Consider the following 20,368-nt stretch of genomic DNA (forward strand, 5'->3'; position numbering starts at 1 on the left):
GCCACTCCAAGTTTTTCCCTGAATTATCCCTGAGTAAAGAATGTTTTCCCCCAAGTTTAACTTTAAAAACTTCCTGAATTTCTCCATAATCTTTCCAGGTTATCCTGAAGATTTTATTTATACATCTTAAAACATACTATTTATACTAACACGCTAAAAGTTTTACAACAACATTTATATCTGTCCTGACAAGCCATTCTTTAAAAAAAAACATAAATTATGGTAAATGGAAAAAACATTTTTTCTGTAAACAAAGTTTTCCAGGTTTTCCCTGGGATTTTTGCTACCTCTAGGTTTACTAGGTATTCCAGGTTGAATAAAAACCCTGTATAAAGTACCACCTATAAGCTGCATTTGTAACAATCCATTAATAACAAGTATATCTAACAATAAAGAATTATAAGATTATAGCTAATCTTTCTGGCATTAACTAATAATTCTTACCAATTACTGCTTGAAAACTCCCAGTTGATAAAAGCCTTAGTGCTATTAGTACTTCTGCTTCTGAAGAAATTGGGTTGCTTTTCAATATGATTGGTGACAAATTATTGTGTAACCTGTTGACAATATCTCTTATATTATTTTTTGGTAAACAAATTTTTTGAAGGCATTCCACATCTAGTAATTGCTTAAAGCAACACGCTGAGTCTCATGACAAATTCAATCTTGACCATGAGCAGCTTAAATAATTGGAATATCCATTCTGACTAAATTTTTATAAAGCTGTTAAAACAACAATATGAACTGTGGTTGCAGAACTCAGTAAGACATGTACATGTCTTATTGAGTTCTGCAACTGTAATATAGTTCTGCAACAATAATAATAGCAATAATAATAATAATAACAGTACTGTTTCAAAACTTTCATTGAAAAAGTTTTTAATATAAAAATATAATTTTTTTATATTATTATTGTAACATTTAGTAAACAATTCAATTATACTAATAAGTCTTTTTTTTAAATATTCGTGTTTTGTTAAATTAACTAATGGAAACGCTATTTAACTTTTTAAAACTACCTTTTCATTGCCACATCCATTCTAAATCGTTTCGATTAGTGTGTTCCTTTAAAAGCCACTTTGAAATTCGCGCAATTAGAATTTTAAAACTGGCTAAATTATACCCCAAGCAAATATGCGCATAATTACAAGTGGACTTTGATCGACTTCTGAGTGATTCTTTCGCCAACCATAACTTTGTTGTTCAATTTTGTTTAATATTACGCATGCGCAGTTAGGCGTTTACAGTTTTCAAAAAGCGTTCTTTAAACGTTTTTCTAAGGTCCCGCAAAATTATAAATCGAATAATAAAAAAAATTTTATCAAAACGTTTATCTAACGTTTTTAAAACGTTTTACAAATATATTCGTCGTTCAACCGACCATTAAACGTTTACTAAACGTTTTCAAAACGTTCATGTGCCCACTGGGATCTAATAGGTAGGGTGGGGCAAGATGACCCGTGGGGCAAGAAGTCTTTTTGCTTTTGTGAGAGTATCATAGAATAGCAATGTTTTATTCCTCTATTATACTATTGATAAAGTTAAAACAGTATTGTGGAGTAAAAAATGTTTTTAATATTGCTGTTAGTTGAGGTTTAAATTGGTTTATAACGTTTTGGAGTATTTTAGTAAGTTGCTTCTAATTTCGAATGTTTATTGGATTGGCAATACTGATGCGATTAAGGTAAGGAATGTGTTATTTTATAAATAATTCATCCCACAATAATATATAGTAAAGAAAGTTTATAACTGAGCAATAAAGTTAATTTTATTTGTATTAAACTTGCACTCACTACAGATGAGGCAAGATGTCCTCGGTTACGTGGGGTAAGTTGCCCTCAAAGGGCTTCTTGCGTCGTGGTTTTACGGAATTTCTACCATTTTTAAAATGTGTTTAGAACATTAAAGCGTTTACGAATTTAGTTATTGACTATGTTTATATGTTGGTTTATACGTTGATAACTATTATACATATTTATAAATAGCTTTTTAAAATAACTTTATATATTAAGTAAATGTTATAATGTGTATGCTAAGTAAAATGAAGCTGTATTAAGCTAAGTAAAATGAAGCTGCAATTGCTGCAATTCAATGCATATTTGTAAAACTTTTACAAATATGCATTTGCATTCAGCTGAATGAAGTTGTATTACATTCAATTACTTATCAGCAATTGAATGTAATACAACTTCATTTATTATTACATGCGTGTAATACAATTTTTACTAAAAAGAGCTGTGTTTAGCTTGCAACATCATATTATTAATAACTGCAACATCATGTTATTAATAATCTTAAGTAATTTTGTATGTACATGTAACTTTAGTAAGTTCTTATTTAACTCAAAGAGAGTTAATTTATGGATTTTATGTAATGTATAAAGTAAAAATGTATTAAATAATTGTATAATACTGTGTATGTGTTTGTATGTTCATATAATTAAAATTTCTTTAGATACATATTTAAATATTACAAATAATGGTGAGAAATTATGTGCAAAAAACACAGAGAGGTGCAACAAATAATAGAATAAAGTCAGCATTAGATGCAATCAAGATGGGCTGCAGTCTAAAGAATGTTGCATCAGAATTTAGTATTAACAAAAAAACATTACAGCGTCATCGAGATGGAAAAGTAAAAGTAGTTGGTGGTTTATCTCTGGGTGGAAAATCTCCTATTTTTAGTAAAGAATTTGAATTAAAGATTATTACACAAGTTCAGATTATGGAAAGAGCATTATTTGGCTTGACAACAATAGATGTGCGTCGCCTAGCATATGATTTTGCTAAACAAATGGGAATTGATAATCCTTTTAATAAAGAGTCAAAAATGGCAGGAGTGGATTGGCTGCGAGGATTCATGTCTTGCAATCCACAACTTTCTATTCGAACTCCACAAGCCACCAGTATAAGCAGAGCCATTGGCTTCAATAAACCAAAAGTAAATCAGTTTTTTTCAGTATACAAGTCATTATTTGAGGAGCATAAGTTTTCAGCCAAATAGCTCTGGAATATGTATGAAACTGGAATCACAAATGTCCATAAGCCAGGAAAAATAATTGCAACGAAAAGCAAACAACAAGTTTCAAAAATGACTAATGGAGAAAGAGGTGCTATTGTGACAGTTGTGTGTGCAATGAGTGCAAGTGGCGCTTATGTCCCACCATTATTTATATTTCCCCTTAAGCGAATGACTGATAGGCTGGCTGTTGGTGCACCTTCAGGCTCAATTATTAGAGTTAGCTCCAGTGGATGGACTGATTCATCTTTATTGATTGAATGGTTAACACATTTTGTTGCTGTGACTCATGCATCTAAAACTAATGAGCAATTAATTGTACTTGATGGTCATCACAGTCACAAAACACTTGAGGCCATTAACTTTTGTTGCGACAATGGGATCCATCTCATAACTCTTCCACCTCATTGTACACACAAGATGCAACCTTTAGATCATACATTTTTTAAACCATTGAAAGTTGGCTACAATACAGCAGCAAGCAACTGGATGTTATCACATCAGGGGCGTAGAATTTCATTTTTTGACATGGCAGGTATTTTTGCAACTGCCTACAACTTTACTGCAAACATTGACAAAGCAATCAATGAGTTTAGATGCTCTGGTTTATACCCAATAAATGACCTTATTTTTAACGATGAAGCCTTTGACGCAGCTTTGCTCACTAATGAAGCTGAGCCATTGGAAATCTGTCAGCAATCTAGTGAATTGTCTAATTTGCCTCTTGTTGCACCTATACAGTTGCCAAATGTCATGAGCACAACAACTACTGCTGCAAAATTAAAGGCTGTTGATGATGCAGTTTTGCCAATTGTTGATGAGTGTCTTGGCCTTAAGTCTCCCTTAAAAATTTTGGAAAAGATTTCTCCACGTCCCAAAATTCCTGTATTAAGACAACGAAAGAAAAAGACAGAGTCAGCTGAAAATCTTACTTCTTCACCTTTCAAGAAACGGACTAGAAGAGCATGAAAATAATGTAAAAGAAAAGCAACAAGCAGTCATAGTGGGTAAAGAAAAAGCTGCAGTTAATAAGGTGATCAAGCAAAAAATTAAATCAATAAATTTGAAGACAAAAAAGGTGAAGAAGCCTGAAAATCAGAAAGCAGAAAGACCTAATCAAATAAAGAAACAAATGAAAAGGAAGAAAGATATGGTTTCTGCCTCTGAAAGTTTTATCACTGATACAACTCTATGCACCATTTGCTCTTGTCCATACAATATGCCACCATTTGATGATTGGACACAATGTACTAAATGTACATCTTGGTACCACTTTTCATGTGGTCCAGAAGATTCAGACTTATGCTACTACTGTGAATCATAATCATGTATATGTTATTTGAACATTTATGTTAGTGATATAAATTAAAAAGAAGTTATTTATCTTCAAGACAATTGCATAAAATAATTGCAGTTTATATTTCAGTTATTTTAACAAAATATAAAGAGTTTTTATAAAGAACTATTAATAGCTTTTATTCTAACTGATAGTTATTTTTAACAACTGTTTTAAAGGTTTGAGGCAATATGCACTCCTTGGAGCATCTTGCCCCACGGCTGGGGCAAGATGTCTCCTTGCACAATTATTAGTTTTTTTTAATTTAAAGTTTATCACCAGTAATAAAGTAGTTATTTTATCTCACCAATGTTTTCTCTTATAAGTAAACTTTGATATTAAAAAGAAAAACAACTAGAAAATGTAAAAGCATTTGTTATATACGCTAAAGTTTGTTAAGGGGGGCATCTTGCCCCACCCTACCCTAATAATATTTTAACATTTTATTTACTGGTTTTGACTTTTAAACGGAATTTTTTTTTTTTTTTTGTCATTAATTTTTATTTTTTAAAAAAAATCTGATTAAAAAATTTTTTATCATGTCAGCACTTTGTTAAAAAGTTTTTAACAAAGTAAATAAAGAAAAATAAAAAACAACTTAGAAAAAATGGAAAGAAATAAAAGAAAAAAAATTTGGCGTAATTAAAAAATCTTCAGAAAAGCAAAGTAACCCTCATTAAATAAAAAGGAAAACTTTTCAAGCAAAGTATTTAAAAAGCCATTTCAAGCTATTATATAAGTATTTGAAATACAATATATTTATATTATATAAATATTGCTATATAAGTATTTGAAACTTCAACTATTTTCATTTATTCCTATATTGATGTTTTATATGTCGTTTCGTTTTTTCAGTTGTCATATCTTGATAAAAAGCAGAAAGAAAAAATTCTCTTTGTTTTTTCAAGATAAATTTTTCAAGATAAATTTTTCAAGATATGCTCACTTTCAGAAAAAAAATGAACTAGCGAGACACATGCGCTCGATGATCTTTTTACTTTAATCAAGGCCCAATCCTATAAAGCTGAAAAATGTGTAATTTACGCAAAGAAACAGGGCTTTACTTATGCAAAAAAATTTTCAAAATCTCCAATCTTATATACAAAATTACGCAGAATTTTTGAGTAAATTAAGCAAATCTTTTTGCAATTTCGAACTTCTGCAAAATTTTAAAAAATTTTGTAACTTACAAAGTTTTTTAAAATTTTTGTGAATGTTAAGTGTTTCAATATTATTTTTGACATTTTTCTACAAGTAAGCATTGTGTGAGAAGCATTGTTTAAGTTTATTTAAAATATTTAAAAATCCATCAACTTAAAGATGAAAATTTTATCAAAATGGTAAGTTTACTCTAGAGCAAACTCAAGATTTATTGCAATAAAAGACATGAAAGACTGAACAGTAGGCGTCCATCACTCTACAAAACACGGGGTTGAAGGCCGTAGTATTTACAAAAAATTTTTATTATAGAATAGTTAGCACTCACCATTGTTTTTTAGAGTGACGAACTCCTATTTAAACTGTGATTATGTCATTTTTATTTGTGTTTAAAATTACATAAAAGTAGCAAATGAGCTAAAGAAGAGTGTTAAAATATCTCCAACAGTTGGAGTAGAGGTTTACCATCCATTAAATAACTTGTTGTTTAATGGTGGTTAACTTCTAAAACAAACGTTTATCATTTTAGTAAATGAAATTTAGTTTTAATTAATTGAAGATAAAATCACTGAGTACATGAATTTTTCCATCTCTAAATTTAAGAAATACAGACCCTTTTTTTGGCAAAAAAGGTGAATGCGGAATATATATAATATAGTACGCAATTCTCTTAAACGATGAAATGACTACTTTAAAAAACCTATTGGGGCATTTTGAAGCGATAATGCGGTAATTGATTTGCTTTTACGAAATTTTCACCAAAAAAATCTCTTAAAGTATGCAGGGAAAAACTGATTTAATTTTCTTTTGATTAGAAATAACCCTATAGTTCATCCTACAAACTCTTTCTCTTAATGTGCAACAATCTCAATTAAAGTCACGATCTGGTTTGATATGGTTTGGACTTTGATATGAATGCAGCAGCTCAGTAAAGTTTTTGAAAAAAATTTAATTATGCAACAAAAATCATTAACTTAAAATCGATATTCATACAAACTCTTGCAAACGCTTCAGTTGTCTTATGTCGTCATGTAAAAATATATAAAAATTCTGATTAAACATTTAACAGACAATCAGCTGCGTCCATCAATTCATATCAATATTGATTATTATGATCGTCTTTAACCTTATCCTGTTGAGCTATGTGCATTTCTTGCGCAATAATCTAAAAGTTACACCCTATAATACCAATAGTGCCAATCTAATAAATCTTGTTCTGTAAAATATCATAGAAACGAATGCTATTCCTAATCTTTGAAAGTATTTTTATTTGCTCCTTTTTTTTTTTTTGCAGAACTTTGCTTAAAAACAGCCGAAGTTAATAAATCTTAAATCTAAAAAACTTTCTCGACTAAAACTTAGTAAATAAATGACCCATACGGATAAAAACTGTTTCCATCACAATTGAAAATTGTTTACAATACAAATTTTTAGAAATTATGCTTTCTTATTCTAGCTAATTTCTTTGTAGTTACTACATCTTTTTCGTTGAAAGAGCCCATGGTTTGCATGCACCCATCAGGAAGTAGATAAAAGACTTCCTTCGCCCAAGTTAGCCTTCGTGATTACTGTTTACAGGAGGGCATTCTCCTCGTTGATCAGATTTGTGTCAGATTTTGGCAATAGTAAACTTTTTTATTTATAATTCTTATAAACATGTTTCAAACGAGAACTTCAAATCTGCTTATGTATGAGTTTCGCTTTAAGGTTTTTTTATGCTAATCACGTCTCAGCTTCTCATTTTCTTCTCAAGATCTGAGTCAGATATTTCAACTAAAAGGTTGGTTTCTTTTGTTTAAAAATATTTGGATTAAACACGTGCTTCAAATATTATAAGAAAGTTAGGGAAAATAAATTCCAATTACATAGCAGTAACATTTTTAAATGTTAGCTATTTAAATTGTGCCGCGGCAACTAAGAATATCGTTTTAAACGACTCCAATTATCTTAAAGACAGCATAAACTACACCGAAGTCTTAAGATATAACAGAATCATATCAGATAAAGAGGACTTGATCATAGAGTTTGAGATGCTGATTAGGACGTTGTGCCTAAATGTTACCTATGTGCTCTAAGATTACCCGGCCTACTATTTATAGTTGGCCTGGTAACCTTAGAGCGTATTCTTTTTAACGTGGTTATAAATACTTTTTACAAATATGTTTTTTATTTTGTTTTACTTTTTATTATTATTTTTGCCAAAAATATTTTAAGAGGTGTTATGATTTAAGATGGCCAGATTAATCTTAACTTACATTTCGTAATATACGATAAATAAAATATATATACAGAGAGAGAAAGACTTTTTGATTATTTTGAATCTCAATTGCTAGACATCCCACATCGTAATAATCAATGACCGCTTTTTCATAGAGTTAGAAATAAATTTTTATAAGTTCATTAAACGTTAATTTGCTCAATAATTTCATTTAGGAGAAAAATTTGTAATTTATACTTTAAATTGAAGTTCTTAATAAAGAAATTTTTTAATTTCAGCAATGTTTGAAAAAATCAATTTTCTCAGTAAAGTAATCTTCTTTCTCAATATTGCTATTTATTGTGGTAAGTAGTAAAGCTTTAACGTTTATGTTTTTAAACTTTATTGTTTATATGTGGGTGTGTCCAGTGCTTTTATTTGTGCCCCCATCCTTCCACCAATAAGAGAATATGAAATAATTAAATATATAAATAAGGGGCTTTCAAAATACTTTTATGCTACATTTTCTTTAAATCAATATACGTAATTTCCGATGTGCGTGCAAAATTAATGATTTACTCATTCAAATTAAAATATGCTGATTATATTTCAGTCCATTTTTAATGGGATAAAAAAAGATAAAGAACGGAGTTGCCAGAATCGCATTTATTCTAAATTCCCAGAATTCCATTTATCATAAATTCAATATTCTAAGAAATAAAATTGACTTTATGACTTAGTCAAGAGCACTGAATACTTGCAGATACCAGAACAAGAAGACATAGTTGACAACTAGATTTTGATACCAACTTCGAAACTTATTTCAGTTACCAACATGAATTAATTATCATTTAATAGCATATTTATTATTTTTTTAAAAAAAGGTTTGTTTGCAAAAAAATACGATTTGGACAAAATATTCATCATTACACAATAACCTTTTTTTTTTTTTTATCAAAGTTTACTTAAGTTTTTTTTATCATAGCCATTAGCAAAACAATTTTTTATTGTAGAAAATCTAGTTGCTACTCACTTCAACAAAATTATTTCAACTTTTTATACAATAAGATTTTGGTAAAATTTGTTTTTTATAATGCTTTACTTACGCTGATTGCAAGGATTATAAAAGGATTTTCTGGATCATAAAATGCGCTCAAACGTTTGAGGGAAAAACAAATAATTTAAGAGAAAATTGAATTCGGGAGCATTTTTATGGAAAGAATTTGGATTCATTGTTAAGCTAAAAAGAAGTAGGAAAAATTTCTTTTTTCCATTTAATAAGCACTGGACACTGGCTTACTATCAAATACTAGATTGTAAACTAGAGTTTATACTTAATGGATTTTTACCCAACATCAGAACCAGTCAGCCTCTTTATTAAAATAAGCCTCATTATCAACAGTAAACCTTTATCTTAAATAACCAGTTGTGTAAAACTTGCTTCGTTAAAGAATAGGCAAACAGAGAGGTTCCAATTATATAACTTATTTTCTTTCCTAGTAAAAAATAATCGAGTTATGTTGGATTTCTTTGTTGTTTTATAGTGTAAAGCAAATTACTTTAGAAGGAAAAGAAGGGGTTTCAGGGATCCTAAACCATGCAAACTGTTTCAAATATAACAAAATTTGTTTTGAATAAACTCTTCAAATTTTAAACTTTTGGCTAAAAATTTCAGTTTTTAGAAATGTTTAAACTGCTCAATTTTGTTATCTAGATCAGACTGAAGGATATCAACCCGGAGTTTGGAGCTCAAATATTGAAGGGTATTTCGAGATATCAACAACATCTACCAGAAAAGAATGCACACAGAGATGTTGGCGAGAATTTGTGGCTGGGATTGTTTATGTAGGAGCACACCGGCAAAAATATATGAATGCCTGTTTCTGCACAACGACTTCAATGGGTAAAGCAGTTGCAAACAACTCAAACTGGGAGCACCTTCATTTTATATGTAAGTACGACAAAAAAAATTTTATCAGTTAACAAAATCAAGAACAATTACTTAATTACTTATTATATTACTAATTATTATAAACAAATACAAAATAATATATACTAATTGCATAATAATATTTTAGATTTATTATTTTTTATTCAATTTCAGATGCAATGGCCACTCCACAGACTTTGAACTCCACAATCGGTAACTTATTGCTTTTCAATATTAGGATTAAATTTTTCTCTGAAACGAACGGCAGCAGTTCAATCTTTTTCATTGACAACATCGACAATCCTACCACCTATTCAAAGAGGATGTTGATTAAAAACTTTGTCAGCAGTGTGAATCCAATTAGAACCAGCTACGCTAGAAGAGTTTTGCAAAGAAATAATGACAGTCAAACTGTGAATTCAGTTCAGGAAACATTTGTTGGAAATGAAGTGGAAAAAGAGTTTGAAAACTCCTACGCAATAGTTACCAAGGTAACACTTATCTTACGAAAGCATTTACGTATCATCAAAATCATATTTTGGATTTTTGGATCATTTTAAAATTCATTTAGTATTAATTAAGCGCTATGGTAAAATCGCAAGATACAAACGGTGGACAAGTTTATACAATTTACGAGATTAGGTGAAATGAAATTAACAGTCCGGCCTTGTGTATATTTTATCAGAAGTTTCTAAAGTTTTTGCATTAGATATTATTTCTTAAGCAAAAATCTAATTTAAGAAAAATGCAAAATGGTTTTTCTAATGCAAGAAATTACAGAATAATGCAGGAGATTACAGAATAATGCAAAATTGCATAAAAATATGAAAACTGAGGCCTCCTTTTTTTCAAAAGGAATTTTTTAAAAATTTTCAGTCTTTTTTTTCCGTTAAAAGTAAAAACTAAAATGTGTATTGAAGAATTTTAATTTGGGATTGCGCACTAGGTTGGCGATAATTCAGTTGAAAACAATCAGACCCAGTGGGTTGCCTTAGTTTTATCCACATCTAATTCAATTTCGATTAGACTAACTTCTTTTACGATTTTACGCCCAGCAAAAAACTGTTCTCTGATTAGTTATTCTTCAAGCAATATCACCAAGTAGGTTAACGTTCTTTTATATTTAAGAATAGGAATAGTTTTGGGTTTGATTAGCAAAATTTATTATATATTTTTATAATCTAAAATATACATTTTGTTACTACTTAATATACTTAAACTTTAAATCAAGTTTAACATTTCTGATAACTTCTATTTTTTTGTTAACTAAAAAAAAAATTATTTTGCGTTTTCGCGAATATTAATTTTATTATTTAATATTTGAATCTTTAGCAACATTTACTACCTTAACTTTCGTTTGGAGACAAACACCATGTGTGTTGTCGATCTTGAAAATGTAGCTATCCACTTAAATCATCAACGTGAGTTAATTTTCAAGAAAGTTTTGTTGGATGATTTGAGCATGGTACCTTCAACAGTTCAAACCGAATCGTATATCATGATTTATGTAAGAAAAAAATTTAAAGGCTGTTTTTTTTTTTTAAAAAAAAAAAAAAAATTCAAATAGTGCTTCATCTTTCAGAGTTTTTGATCACTTTGATGCAATTCCATAGTTGCGTTGCTAATATTGCGTATAAATGTCACAGTTCGATGTTATTTATACTAGTTCGATGTTATTTATACTATTTATGTTATTTATACTACATAAAAGCAGAAGTATTATTTCCTTTCTTTTTTACTTTTAACTTATGTTAATTTAGATAAATACTAGACTCACTTTTCTACTTTGTAAAAAATATTTTGCTTTTAAGTTTTCGTTTTTTTTTTAATTTCAGTTACCCAAACTTTATATTGATGCAATCCTGAAGTTTTCCTTGTTGTTTGATGTTAATGCACGTGTGGGAAATACAACTTTTACAGCTAAGGCTGATATTCTCAATAAAGAGTTTGAAAATGATGCACCCAAGTTGGCAGGCAAAACGTTTGCTTTTCAAAAATCACAAGTGAGGTTACAGAATAAAGGTGCTCATCAATTTTAATTGGTTTATATTAAGAGGAGTGTGTAAAAATATTTAAATTTTTATATTCTAATCTAAATAATTTTACAGATTACTTTCCTCATTAAGGAGTGGTAATAGACAGAGAGTTATCACATGTTTCCATTTTTAGCTCAAAACTAAACTTGTTTTATGTTAGATAATATGCGTATTTATCCCAACTGGGTTTTTAACAATGAAAATGGAATTGCGTTTGACACTATCCTTTACCAATATGTCTGCAAACCTGTAAAAAAAAGGTAAAAGGTTTTCATTGGAAAGGTTTTCATTGGAACTTCGTTACAAAGTGTTAAGAAATTCATGAACACAGTGAAATAGTTGAAAGTTACTACTTTGTGAATTGTTGCTTGTCTTAACAACGGTAGATTTATATATATATATATATATATATATATATATATATATATATATATATATATATATATATATATATATATATATATATATATATATATATATATATATATATATATATATATATATATATATATATATATATATATATATATATATATATATATATATATATATATATATATATATATATATATATATATATATATATATACACTACCGTGCAAAAGTCTCCGCTCATGTGTAATATTTGCAAGGAACAGTAAATGCAATACATTTTAGGATGATTTTAAATATATAAAAAGAATAAAATGTTAATATAAAAAGTTGATGAGGCCAAATCATAATTTTGCATACTTTTTCCTTTTCTTTTTGTTTCAAATAATTTTGTTTACCTTTGTTTTGTTGAGTTCTGCTGCTAAAAACATGGCAGAAATTTTTCTATATGAATAACCTTTTTCACGTAAAATACATATAAAGTTCTTCAGTACTCTTTATTAAATTTAAAACTGCACAAAAGTTTTAACCAAAATATTTTTTGTAAGCTTAGGTTTGACAGTAGCATGATACTTTCCGGCATGGTAAGGATGTTTTCAGTAATTTTAATTGGTTGCTTTTAATAGACTTATGTTTATATTTATACTTGAAAATGGCATTAGTGTGCGCATTTAATGTCTTGAATTTAATAAAGAATTTGAGAAATGGTGAAAGTAAAGAAAGAATATTGTGAAGAACTTCGTGGCAAAATATGTATTTTACGTGAAGAAGGTTATTCATATAGAAAAATTGCTTCCAGGTTAAAAATATCCGAATCAGGTGTGAGATATGCTCTACAACGATTGCATGATATTGGTTCCAACAGTGACAGATCACGTTCTGGAAGACCAAGAGTTACATCACGGCAAGAAGATACGTTTATTGTTGCAGCAAAAGAAATAGAAAAATTCCAGCCACAATTTTAACAGCAGAACTCAACAAAACAAGGGTAAAGCCAGTATCAACTGATACTGTAAAAAGAAGACTAAGATCAGTCAACTTAATTGGACGCATTGCTGCACGTAAACCTTTGTTGAGGGCAGTAAATAAGAAGAAAAGATTGGAATGGGCAAAAATGCATAAAAATTGGGGATTAGAAGATTGGAAGAAAGTTCTATGGACCGACGAGAGTAGGTTCGAACTTTTTGGTACCCGACGTCGCGTGCATGTTAGGCGTTTACCTAATGAAAGAGTGCTTCCTCAATGTATACAAAGTACTGTAAAATATGGAGGTGGTAATATTATGCTTTGGGGATGTTTTGGCAATGGGTTAACTGGAGATTTAGTTAAAATCACATCTACCATGGATAAATACATGTACCATAATATTTTGGTTAAGCACGCGATTCCATCTGGTATTCGTATTATTGGGAAAGGATTCATCATGCAGCAGGACAACAATCCAAAACATGCATCTGGATTATGCAAAAATTATTTGAAACTAAAAGAAAGGCGAAAAGTTTGCAAAATTATGACTTGGCCTCCTCAATCACCAGATCTATCACCCATCGAAAAGTTGTGGGATGAACTGGATCGGAAGATCAGAGAAGCAGGTGAAACATCTTTTATTAATCAGCAAATGCTATGGGAACGTTTGCAAAAAGCTTGGAATGAGATAACAGCGGAAACCATGAATAAATTATTAGCCCGAATGCCAAGATTATGCGCTGCTGTTATACGCTCCAAGGGGTCTCATATTGATGAAAATAAAATTTAACATTTACAACTTAGTATATTAACATTTTCTTGATTTTATATATTTAAAATCATCCTAAAATGTATTGTATTTACTGTCTAATTCATTGTTTAATAAACAATTAAAAATAAACGCAATTTTCTTGCAAACTTTTGTTACTTTATTGAAATATTACAAATGAGCGGAGACTTTTGCACGGTAGTGTATATATATATATATATATATATATATATATATATATATATATATATATATATATATATATATATATATATATATATATATATATATATATATATATATGTATATATATATATATATATATATATATATGTATATATATATATATATATATATATATATATATATATATATATATATATATATGTATATATATATATATACACATATTAGGGTGTCCTAAAATGACATAAATTTTTTTAGTTTTTAACTAATTTTAGATTTTCAATCAGTTTCATATGTATTTTTATCTACTAAAAGCAAAAAAAAAAAAAAAAAGCGAAAAAGTTTCACATTTGACCCCCCCTCGCCGCTCTTTTTTTCGTATTTTTTTTCTAAAAAAATGACAAATAGGACTAAAATCATTTTTGAAAATCAACTATGTTCGCATTTTTTATAATTTTCTTGTGTAATTTTGTTTAATAAAACTTAATCAAATGTTATTTTCAAAAAAATTTCATATTTGACCCCCTCATAACTCCTTTAAAGTGTTTTTGCCCCAAAAAAAATCCTTATTACACTCCTTTTATATATCTATTATTTATATCCAATATAATTGATTGTTACTACAATTTCAAACAGTTTTGTAATAAATAAAAATAAGAATCTATTAAAAATAAATTTTCACCTGGTTTATGACCCTACTGCCCCCCCTTCCCCCATACCCCTTCCCCCATCCCCCATCCCCTATCCCCCATCCTTTCTCATAATACCCTTATCGTATGATTTTTTTCTAGCTAAATATGGTACTTTATAAATTATAATTTTTGATTAAAACAAAAAACTTGATAAATACTCAATTATTAAACAAAGAAGCAAAGAAATGATTGGTATAAATTTATAATATTAAAGCACAATAGGAATAAGTATTAAGAAATTCAAAATCTCATTTTTTTAAAATTCTAATAACAAAATAACAATATTTTAAAGGTGTAATAAAAAAGAGATTGTTTATAGCATATTTTCAAAAATTAAGTTTTTGAATTGCTTGTTTATTTATGTGAGGAAGAACTTTTCGATGGTGTTCTACTGCACGTAAAAGAAATTCTTTCTGCTCTTCATTTTTTGTAATAGATGTTGCATAGTCTTGAATTAGTTTAACAGCTCGTTCTGCTGTATCGTTTACAGATTTCAGTGGTTTGATATGCTCAAACATGTATTTAAAGTTTGTGTTAGCTTGCCAAAACTTTGGGGATTTTGCCAACCAACCATCGTCCTCGTTTATATATCCAAATAAATTTAGAATTTTGCTTGATTTTGGTCCAATTAAATCAGTCAAACAAGGACTCTGCTTTAGAAGTGGAAATTGCGGAAAGCCTATATCAAGTTCACAGTTTTCTTTTATATTTTTCAGAATTGTTTTAGCAATTTTAGTTTTATCACGATCAGATACCTTATTAGAAAATAATGAAAGAGGGGAAATCTCTTTGGTTAAATACAAAAGATGCCGATTAAATGTTTCCAGGGCAGCAACAGCAACATCATTATCAATTTTTTTATAAAAAAGCATTTCTTTGTAGAATTCCAAGTCATTAAATGGGGCATCGATTGTGATTGTGCACGTAAGCCATATTTTCACATAAAAAAGTAAAGCAAATTTACTAAACTGTGATAATTTCTCTATAAAACTTTCTTCACACTCTGCCAGGTCAGCAAAAGCAAACATTTTTGAAGTGTACAAAATTGTACCCATCCATCTAGCATGGTGTTAGGCTCCAGGTTTGTGCCACTGTAAAGTTATTTGTTTTGGATTGAGTAATTGGAAAGCAAGTTGATAACATTTTCGATAATCATCTCTTAATATTTTTCGAGATTTCTGGTTAAGTAAACCAGACAAAAAAGTTATTACTTCTGCTTGCTTGGTCTTTAATACTGGTTCTTCGATTTTTTTTTTCTAAAAGTAGTATCTGAAGCTAATGAAAGTTTAGGCCATACCCCATTTTTAAAGTGTTTAAACGGCTCGTAATTTCGAGATCTACATTCTCCAAAAGCTTTTAAGTAAACAGAAGACAAAACTCTTTCAAAAATATGATGTCGGCAGGCGCACCAAAGTATCTTTTTATCTATAGTGTTCTTCAATTAACTTTGCAGAACCATTTATCCAACCTGAATTTGATGGAGTTGTATCAAAAATCATTGCCACAAGCGTTTTTTCTAGTTTCCATGCCTTTACAGCATCTATGGTAGCTGCTGCCTAACTTCGCCCAGTTGTATCAGGAATCCTGGATACACACAACAACTTCCCTTCAGGTGCCCTTGGTTTTCCTGTTACTCCAACGTTCCACTTTACCATCGACCTCAGATACCAGCTTTGAATCCCAGTGAATGGAAGAGTACATGGGTGAAATGAATGTTTTCTTAATATCATCTGAATTTTGCTGTCGAACTTTGTTACCTGATCTGTTCGCTGTGCTTTTTGAGATAGATATTTCATCTAAATTGTGACTTAATGCTTCAGCTACAGCTAAAATGATCCCAGATCTTTCTCTATTGGATAGATTTAACCTATCAGCCATTAAGGAAACTTTAGGGTTTTCTAATATCTTGATTTTTTTGTTCTGTCTAGCAATAGTACTTTCTTCATTTTTATTATGAATTTGTCTTCATGATCAAATGCTGCCAATACATTGAAACCTTTTTCTTTTATGTTTTCCTTTCTAGATTTCTCTTTTTCAATAGCCTTGATTTCATGTTTCTCTTTCTCCTCCTTTCTCTTCACTTTCATAGCATAACTCTTGTTTAATGGGTCCAAAAATTGCTTTTTAAAATAACTCTGATCTGAGAGAAAATCTATATCTGAGATCTGGCTATTGATACTACGCGAGGTATCTTTTCTTATCAAATTTTCTCCATTTGATGCTGCAATATCAAGCAACGATGATAGTTTATTAGTAAAACTCAGAAGTTGAGCTGCATAACATTTTTTTTTTTGAATTTTTAATCAAGTTCTCTCTATGATGAATCAGATGCAGTATCATTCTAACAATGTCTTTCTTCTGTTTTGTTGGAATTCCAGCCATTTTCCAAAAAACATTAACATTTTTCCAAACTACAGATGCAACTTCTTTTTTACCAGTTAATTTCAAATCAAATCTTGTAAGATAAAGATAATGGCGTACAACATCTCCATTTGTTGGAAGTTGATAATATATCTTTGCTTCAAGGGTAGGTAATAATTTACCAACAATATTATCAAATTTCTCATCCTTTTTCCTAAATTTACTATTGCTCATAACTGATCGAATATTTTTTATATATGCTATTATATCAATAGATAAAATGTTACTATAAATTATTTGAATAATGTATGTAACATTAATAAAAAATCATAAAAAATTTTCTCATTTCAAACATTGCGAATAATATTATTTAGTAATTTTTGAGTCATTGAACTGAAACAAAATATATTTACTAATATAAGCTATGATACATAGATTAGAATTATAATAGTGATCAATAGTGATACAAAACATATTTAGCTGCAATAATAAATTTATATATTTAGCCTAAAATCACAGTTTATAAGTAAATAATTTTGAAAAAAAGGGGTGGCAGAGGGGGTAAAAACTTTAAAAGAAGGGCGGGGGGGGGTCAAACTTCATAGTTTTCCAAAAATCATCTTATTTTCACTTTTAACGGACAAAACTACACACAAAACTAAAGAAAATTTTTTTTTTTTGGGACACTCTAATATATATATATATATATATATATATATATATATATATATATATATATATATATATATATATATGTTAACAAGAAAACTTCAAATAATGCGTATTTTCTAAACACAAATAATAATTTATTAAGAGAAATTTTCGCTGGGTTATGGTTACCAGCATCATCAGCTCGTAAAATTATTTAAAGTTAAAAAACAATTTAAAATTAACTGACGCTAATAGTTGAATGACTTCTTTCTTTTTTATCCTTACTTAAAAAAGTGAAAAATTGTGTCCGAAATTTAGTTTTAACAAATTGGCCATTATCGAGATTAATACCGCCACTTAGAGGGGAAAACGGTGTCTCTGTATTTCAAGAGTCTCACGGACCTTCTAATCAAACTTTTTTGTCTTTTTAACTTAAGAGTTTTAGTTTTCTTCCTGTTAATTTCTTCTGAACATGATTTACTATGTGTGGCTTTTGCAGACTGATGATTTAGGTTCGCTATTGGATGGTAATTTTGATTTGTTTTTACACGTTAGTAGAGATCTTAAATTAGGATTAGATTTAAAAACTACTCTATATCCAACTTTTCTAAATATTTTTCTTAATATTGGGGATAGTGATGGTATCCACGGTTATAATGCTGTATGAAGGGTGTCATACTCGGATTGAATTTTTTTTCCTTTATGGAACATTTTTTACTAAAATTATCAACTATTATTTGTGTTTGAAGAATACGTATTATTTGATGTTTTCTTACTAATATAACATACACTTTTATACAAGATGTCAACATTCAATTCATATATATATATATATATATATATATATATATATATATATATATATTAAAAAAATTGCATATATATCTAAATTATACTCATATGTTGTACAGATATATTCCGCACTTACATCCAACACTCCAAAGAAAAATACCTCCAATAAAAAATATGCTAATATTTATTGTGTTAATGAATACATGTTTAAATAAATATTTATATTTAATACATATTAAAAAATGCTTGAGATGATTATTTTACATTCAAAAAATCATTTTCAGACAACAAAGCTCTTGCTATCAACGTGAAAAAAAATCTGGACGTATCACATGTAAGTGCTCTACTTCATTTTAACTTTTTTTGTGCCTTGAAATGTAACAACAGTTTAGCTTCTGCGTCTCGTTATTTTTTTCAATCGAGACAAAACGAGACAACCCATTAAGGTGTGTTCCGTTGAGAAAAAGTCATCGGGGCATTTAAGTTGAGCGCAAGGAAAAGTCCGGGAAATAAATGAGACAAAACAGTTGTCCCGGAATAGAAAGTTTTTTTCCTAATTAAGCAATTTTTGTAACTTCGTCCGAACCTAAATTGACAAATTTTATCCAAATATTTACAAAACATAGACTTAGGTTCAAATAAGATGTTTAGTAAATTTTCTGAGAAGAAAGCTTGTAAATTTGAAGTTTGATGTTTGAAGATTGTGGGTACATCGCCAAACAATCTACCTTTCAATTATGAGGGATAGAAGCCGGCAACTGCTTTTTACTTTAACAAATTTACAAAGCAGATTTAAGAATTCTTTTTTGATTTTTTGAACGTTTAACATTACTGGTTTGTGAACTTCTAACTTTGTGTCTCGTTATGTCTCGTTATGAATTTAAATTTGCTGTTAGAAACACGTTGTTGACCAGTGTTTATCTTACAAAAATAACACATAATTGTTAAATATAATGAATACTTACAAATGCTGGTACAAATAATGAATACTTACAAATGCTGGTTTGTTAACTTTTAACAAAATTTGTTCTTAACATATAAAGATTATGGAACATTTACATACATCAAAATTTTTGTATTATTATTATCTATATTATTATCATCAGTATTATATTGATATTATAAATATTTAATGGTATTTGACTGTATTTGTTTCGTTCAATACTATAACTTTGTGAAACAGGTTCTCAACTTCATTTCAAACTTTTAGTTCTCCCAACCCAATTCTACGAAGTAATTGGCTACAGCAACAAAACACAATTGGTTTATGGTTACACGAATCGAGGAAATGTGGTTGAGCTAAACTTTGATCGAAAACCTGTCCTTGTTAATTTGCCAAATGACAAATGGGAACAAGTGAAAGCTGATCAGTTTGTTCTTGCAAAAACCCAAAAATTTTAAAGAAATAGGAAAAAGACCAAATAGTATTTTATATGCAGCTTTTTGTTGTTGTTTAAAAATATAACAAGGGTTTTGTAAAAAAGATTTGTTTAGTCTTTTTCAGTTACGTGGATTTGGTGTTTATTGAAACTGAGAAAGGTGTAAAATATTAATTGCGCTAAGGATAACTCATTCCCTTTTAATTCCATTTTTAAAGTTGCTAATAGGTTTTTCTCATTTCAATCCACACCTTTAGGAAAGTTGAAGTTCTCGGTGAAACTCGTATGCTACAACACACCGAATACGCTTGTTAAAAGAAATTCCGATAAATGGAATGTTGTATACTGAACACATCTGACGTCTCTTCATGCATCAAAATGAGTTTTGCACAAACACGTTTAAAGTCTAATGCCTTTGAAACTGTTGCTAAACGGATTATCGTTTCTTTTTGTTTAATGATATAAAAGATTGTTTTTCAATTGATAAAGACGAAGATGCGATTGACGATGAAGAAAATTCGACTG

General features: G+C 29.1%; 2 protein-coding genes and 1 pseudogene across 6 annotated transcripts; 2 read left to right on the top strand and 1 right to left on the bottom strand.

Annotated features, from left to right (window-relative positions):
* Positions 1–1,553: 1,553 nt before the first annotated feature.
* Positions 1,554–19,907, top strand: LOC149876843 (uncharacterized). Of its 5 annotated transcripts, none has more exons than XM_090074974.1 (9): positions 1,554–1,684; positions 9,424–9,660; positions 9,814–10,130; positions 10,586–10,740; positions 10,972–11,146; positions 11,475–11,661; positions 11,836–11,935; positions 18,749–18,798; positions 19,675–19,905. In XM_090074974.1, exons 2-9 carry the CDS (start codon positions 9,579–9,581, stop codon positions 19,863–19,865), a joined length of 1,257 nt encoding a protein of 418 aa, XP_089931100.1. In that variant the 5' UTR covers positions 1,554–1,684; positions 9,424–9,578; the 3' UTR covers positions 19,866–19,905. The 5 variants fall into 5 exon arrangements, with proteins under 5 accessions (XP_089931100.1, XP_089931099.1, XP_089931097.1 ...); XM_090074973.1 differs by lacking the exon at positions 1,554–1,684 and adding an exon at positions 7,179–7,292; XM_090074971.1 differs by lacking the exon at positions 1,554–1,684 and adding an exon at positions 7,821–8,074.
* LOC149876844 (uncharacterized) lies at positions 3,013–3,987 on the top strand. Its single transcript, XM_090075126.1, has one exon. The coding sequence runs from the start codon at positions 3,013–3,015 to the stop codon at positions 3,985–3,987; it is 975 nt and encodes a 324-aa protein (XP_089931252.1).
* On the bottom strand, positions 14,987–17,255 carry LOC149876845 (uncharacterized; annotated as a pseudogene).
* Positions 19,908–20,368: the final 461 nt, after the last annotated feature.

The sequence above is a fragment of the Hydra viridissima genome, unplaced genomic scaffold, assembly GCF_058129835.1.
Source record: "Hydra viridissima isolate aposymbiotic clone 2 unplaced genomic scaffold, HvirCarnegie_v1 scaffold_18, whole genome shotgun sequence".
NCBI classification, from domain to species: domain Eukaryota; kingdom Metazoa; phylum Cnidaria; class Hydrozoa; order Anthoathecata; family Hydridae; genus Hydra; species Hydra viridissima.

Excerpts from the sequence above, each read along its gene's own strand:
- LOC149876844 (XM_090075126.1), top strand. The coding sequence starts at position 3,013 with ATGTATGAAACTGGAATCACAAATGTCCATAAGCCAGGAAAAATAATT.
- LOC149876843 (XM_090074971.1), top strand. The coding sequence starts at position 8,011 with ATGTTTGAAAAAATCAATTTTCTCAGTAAAGTAATCTTCTTTCTCAAT. Across the intron at positions 9,661-9,813 it reads GGAGCACCTTCATTTTATAT|ATGCAATGGCCACTCCACAG; the intron begins GTAAGTACGACA and ends ATTCAATTTCAG. Across the intron at positions 18,799-19,674 it reads AAAATCTGGACGTATCACAT|TTCTCCCAACCCAATTCTAC; the intron begins GTAAGTGCTCTA and ends TCAAACTTTTAG.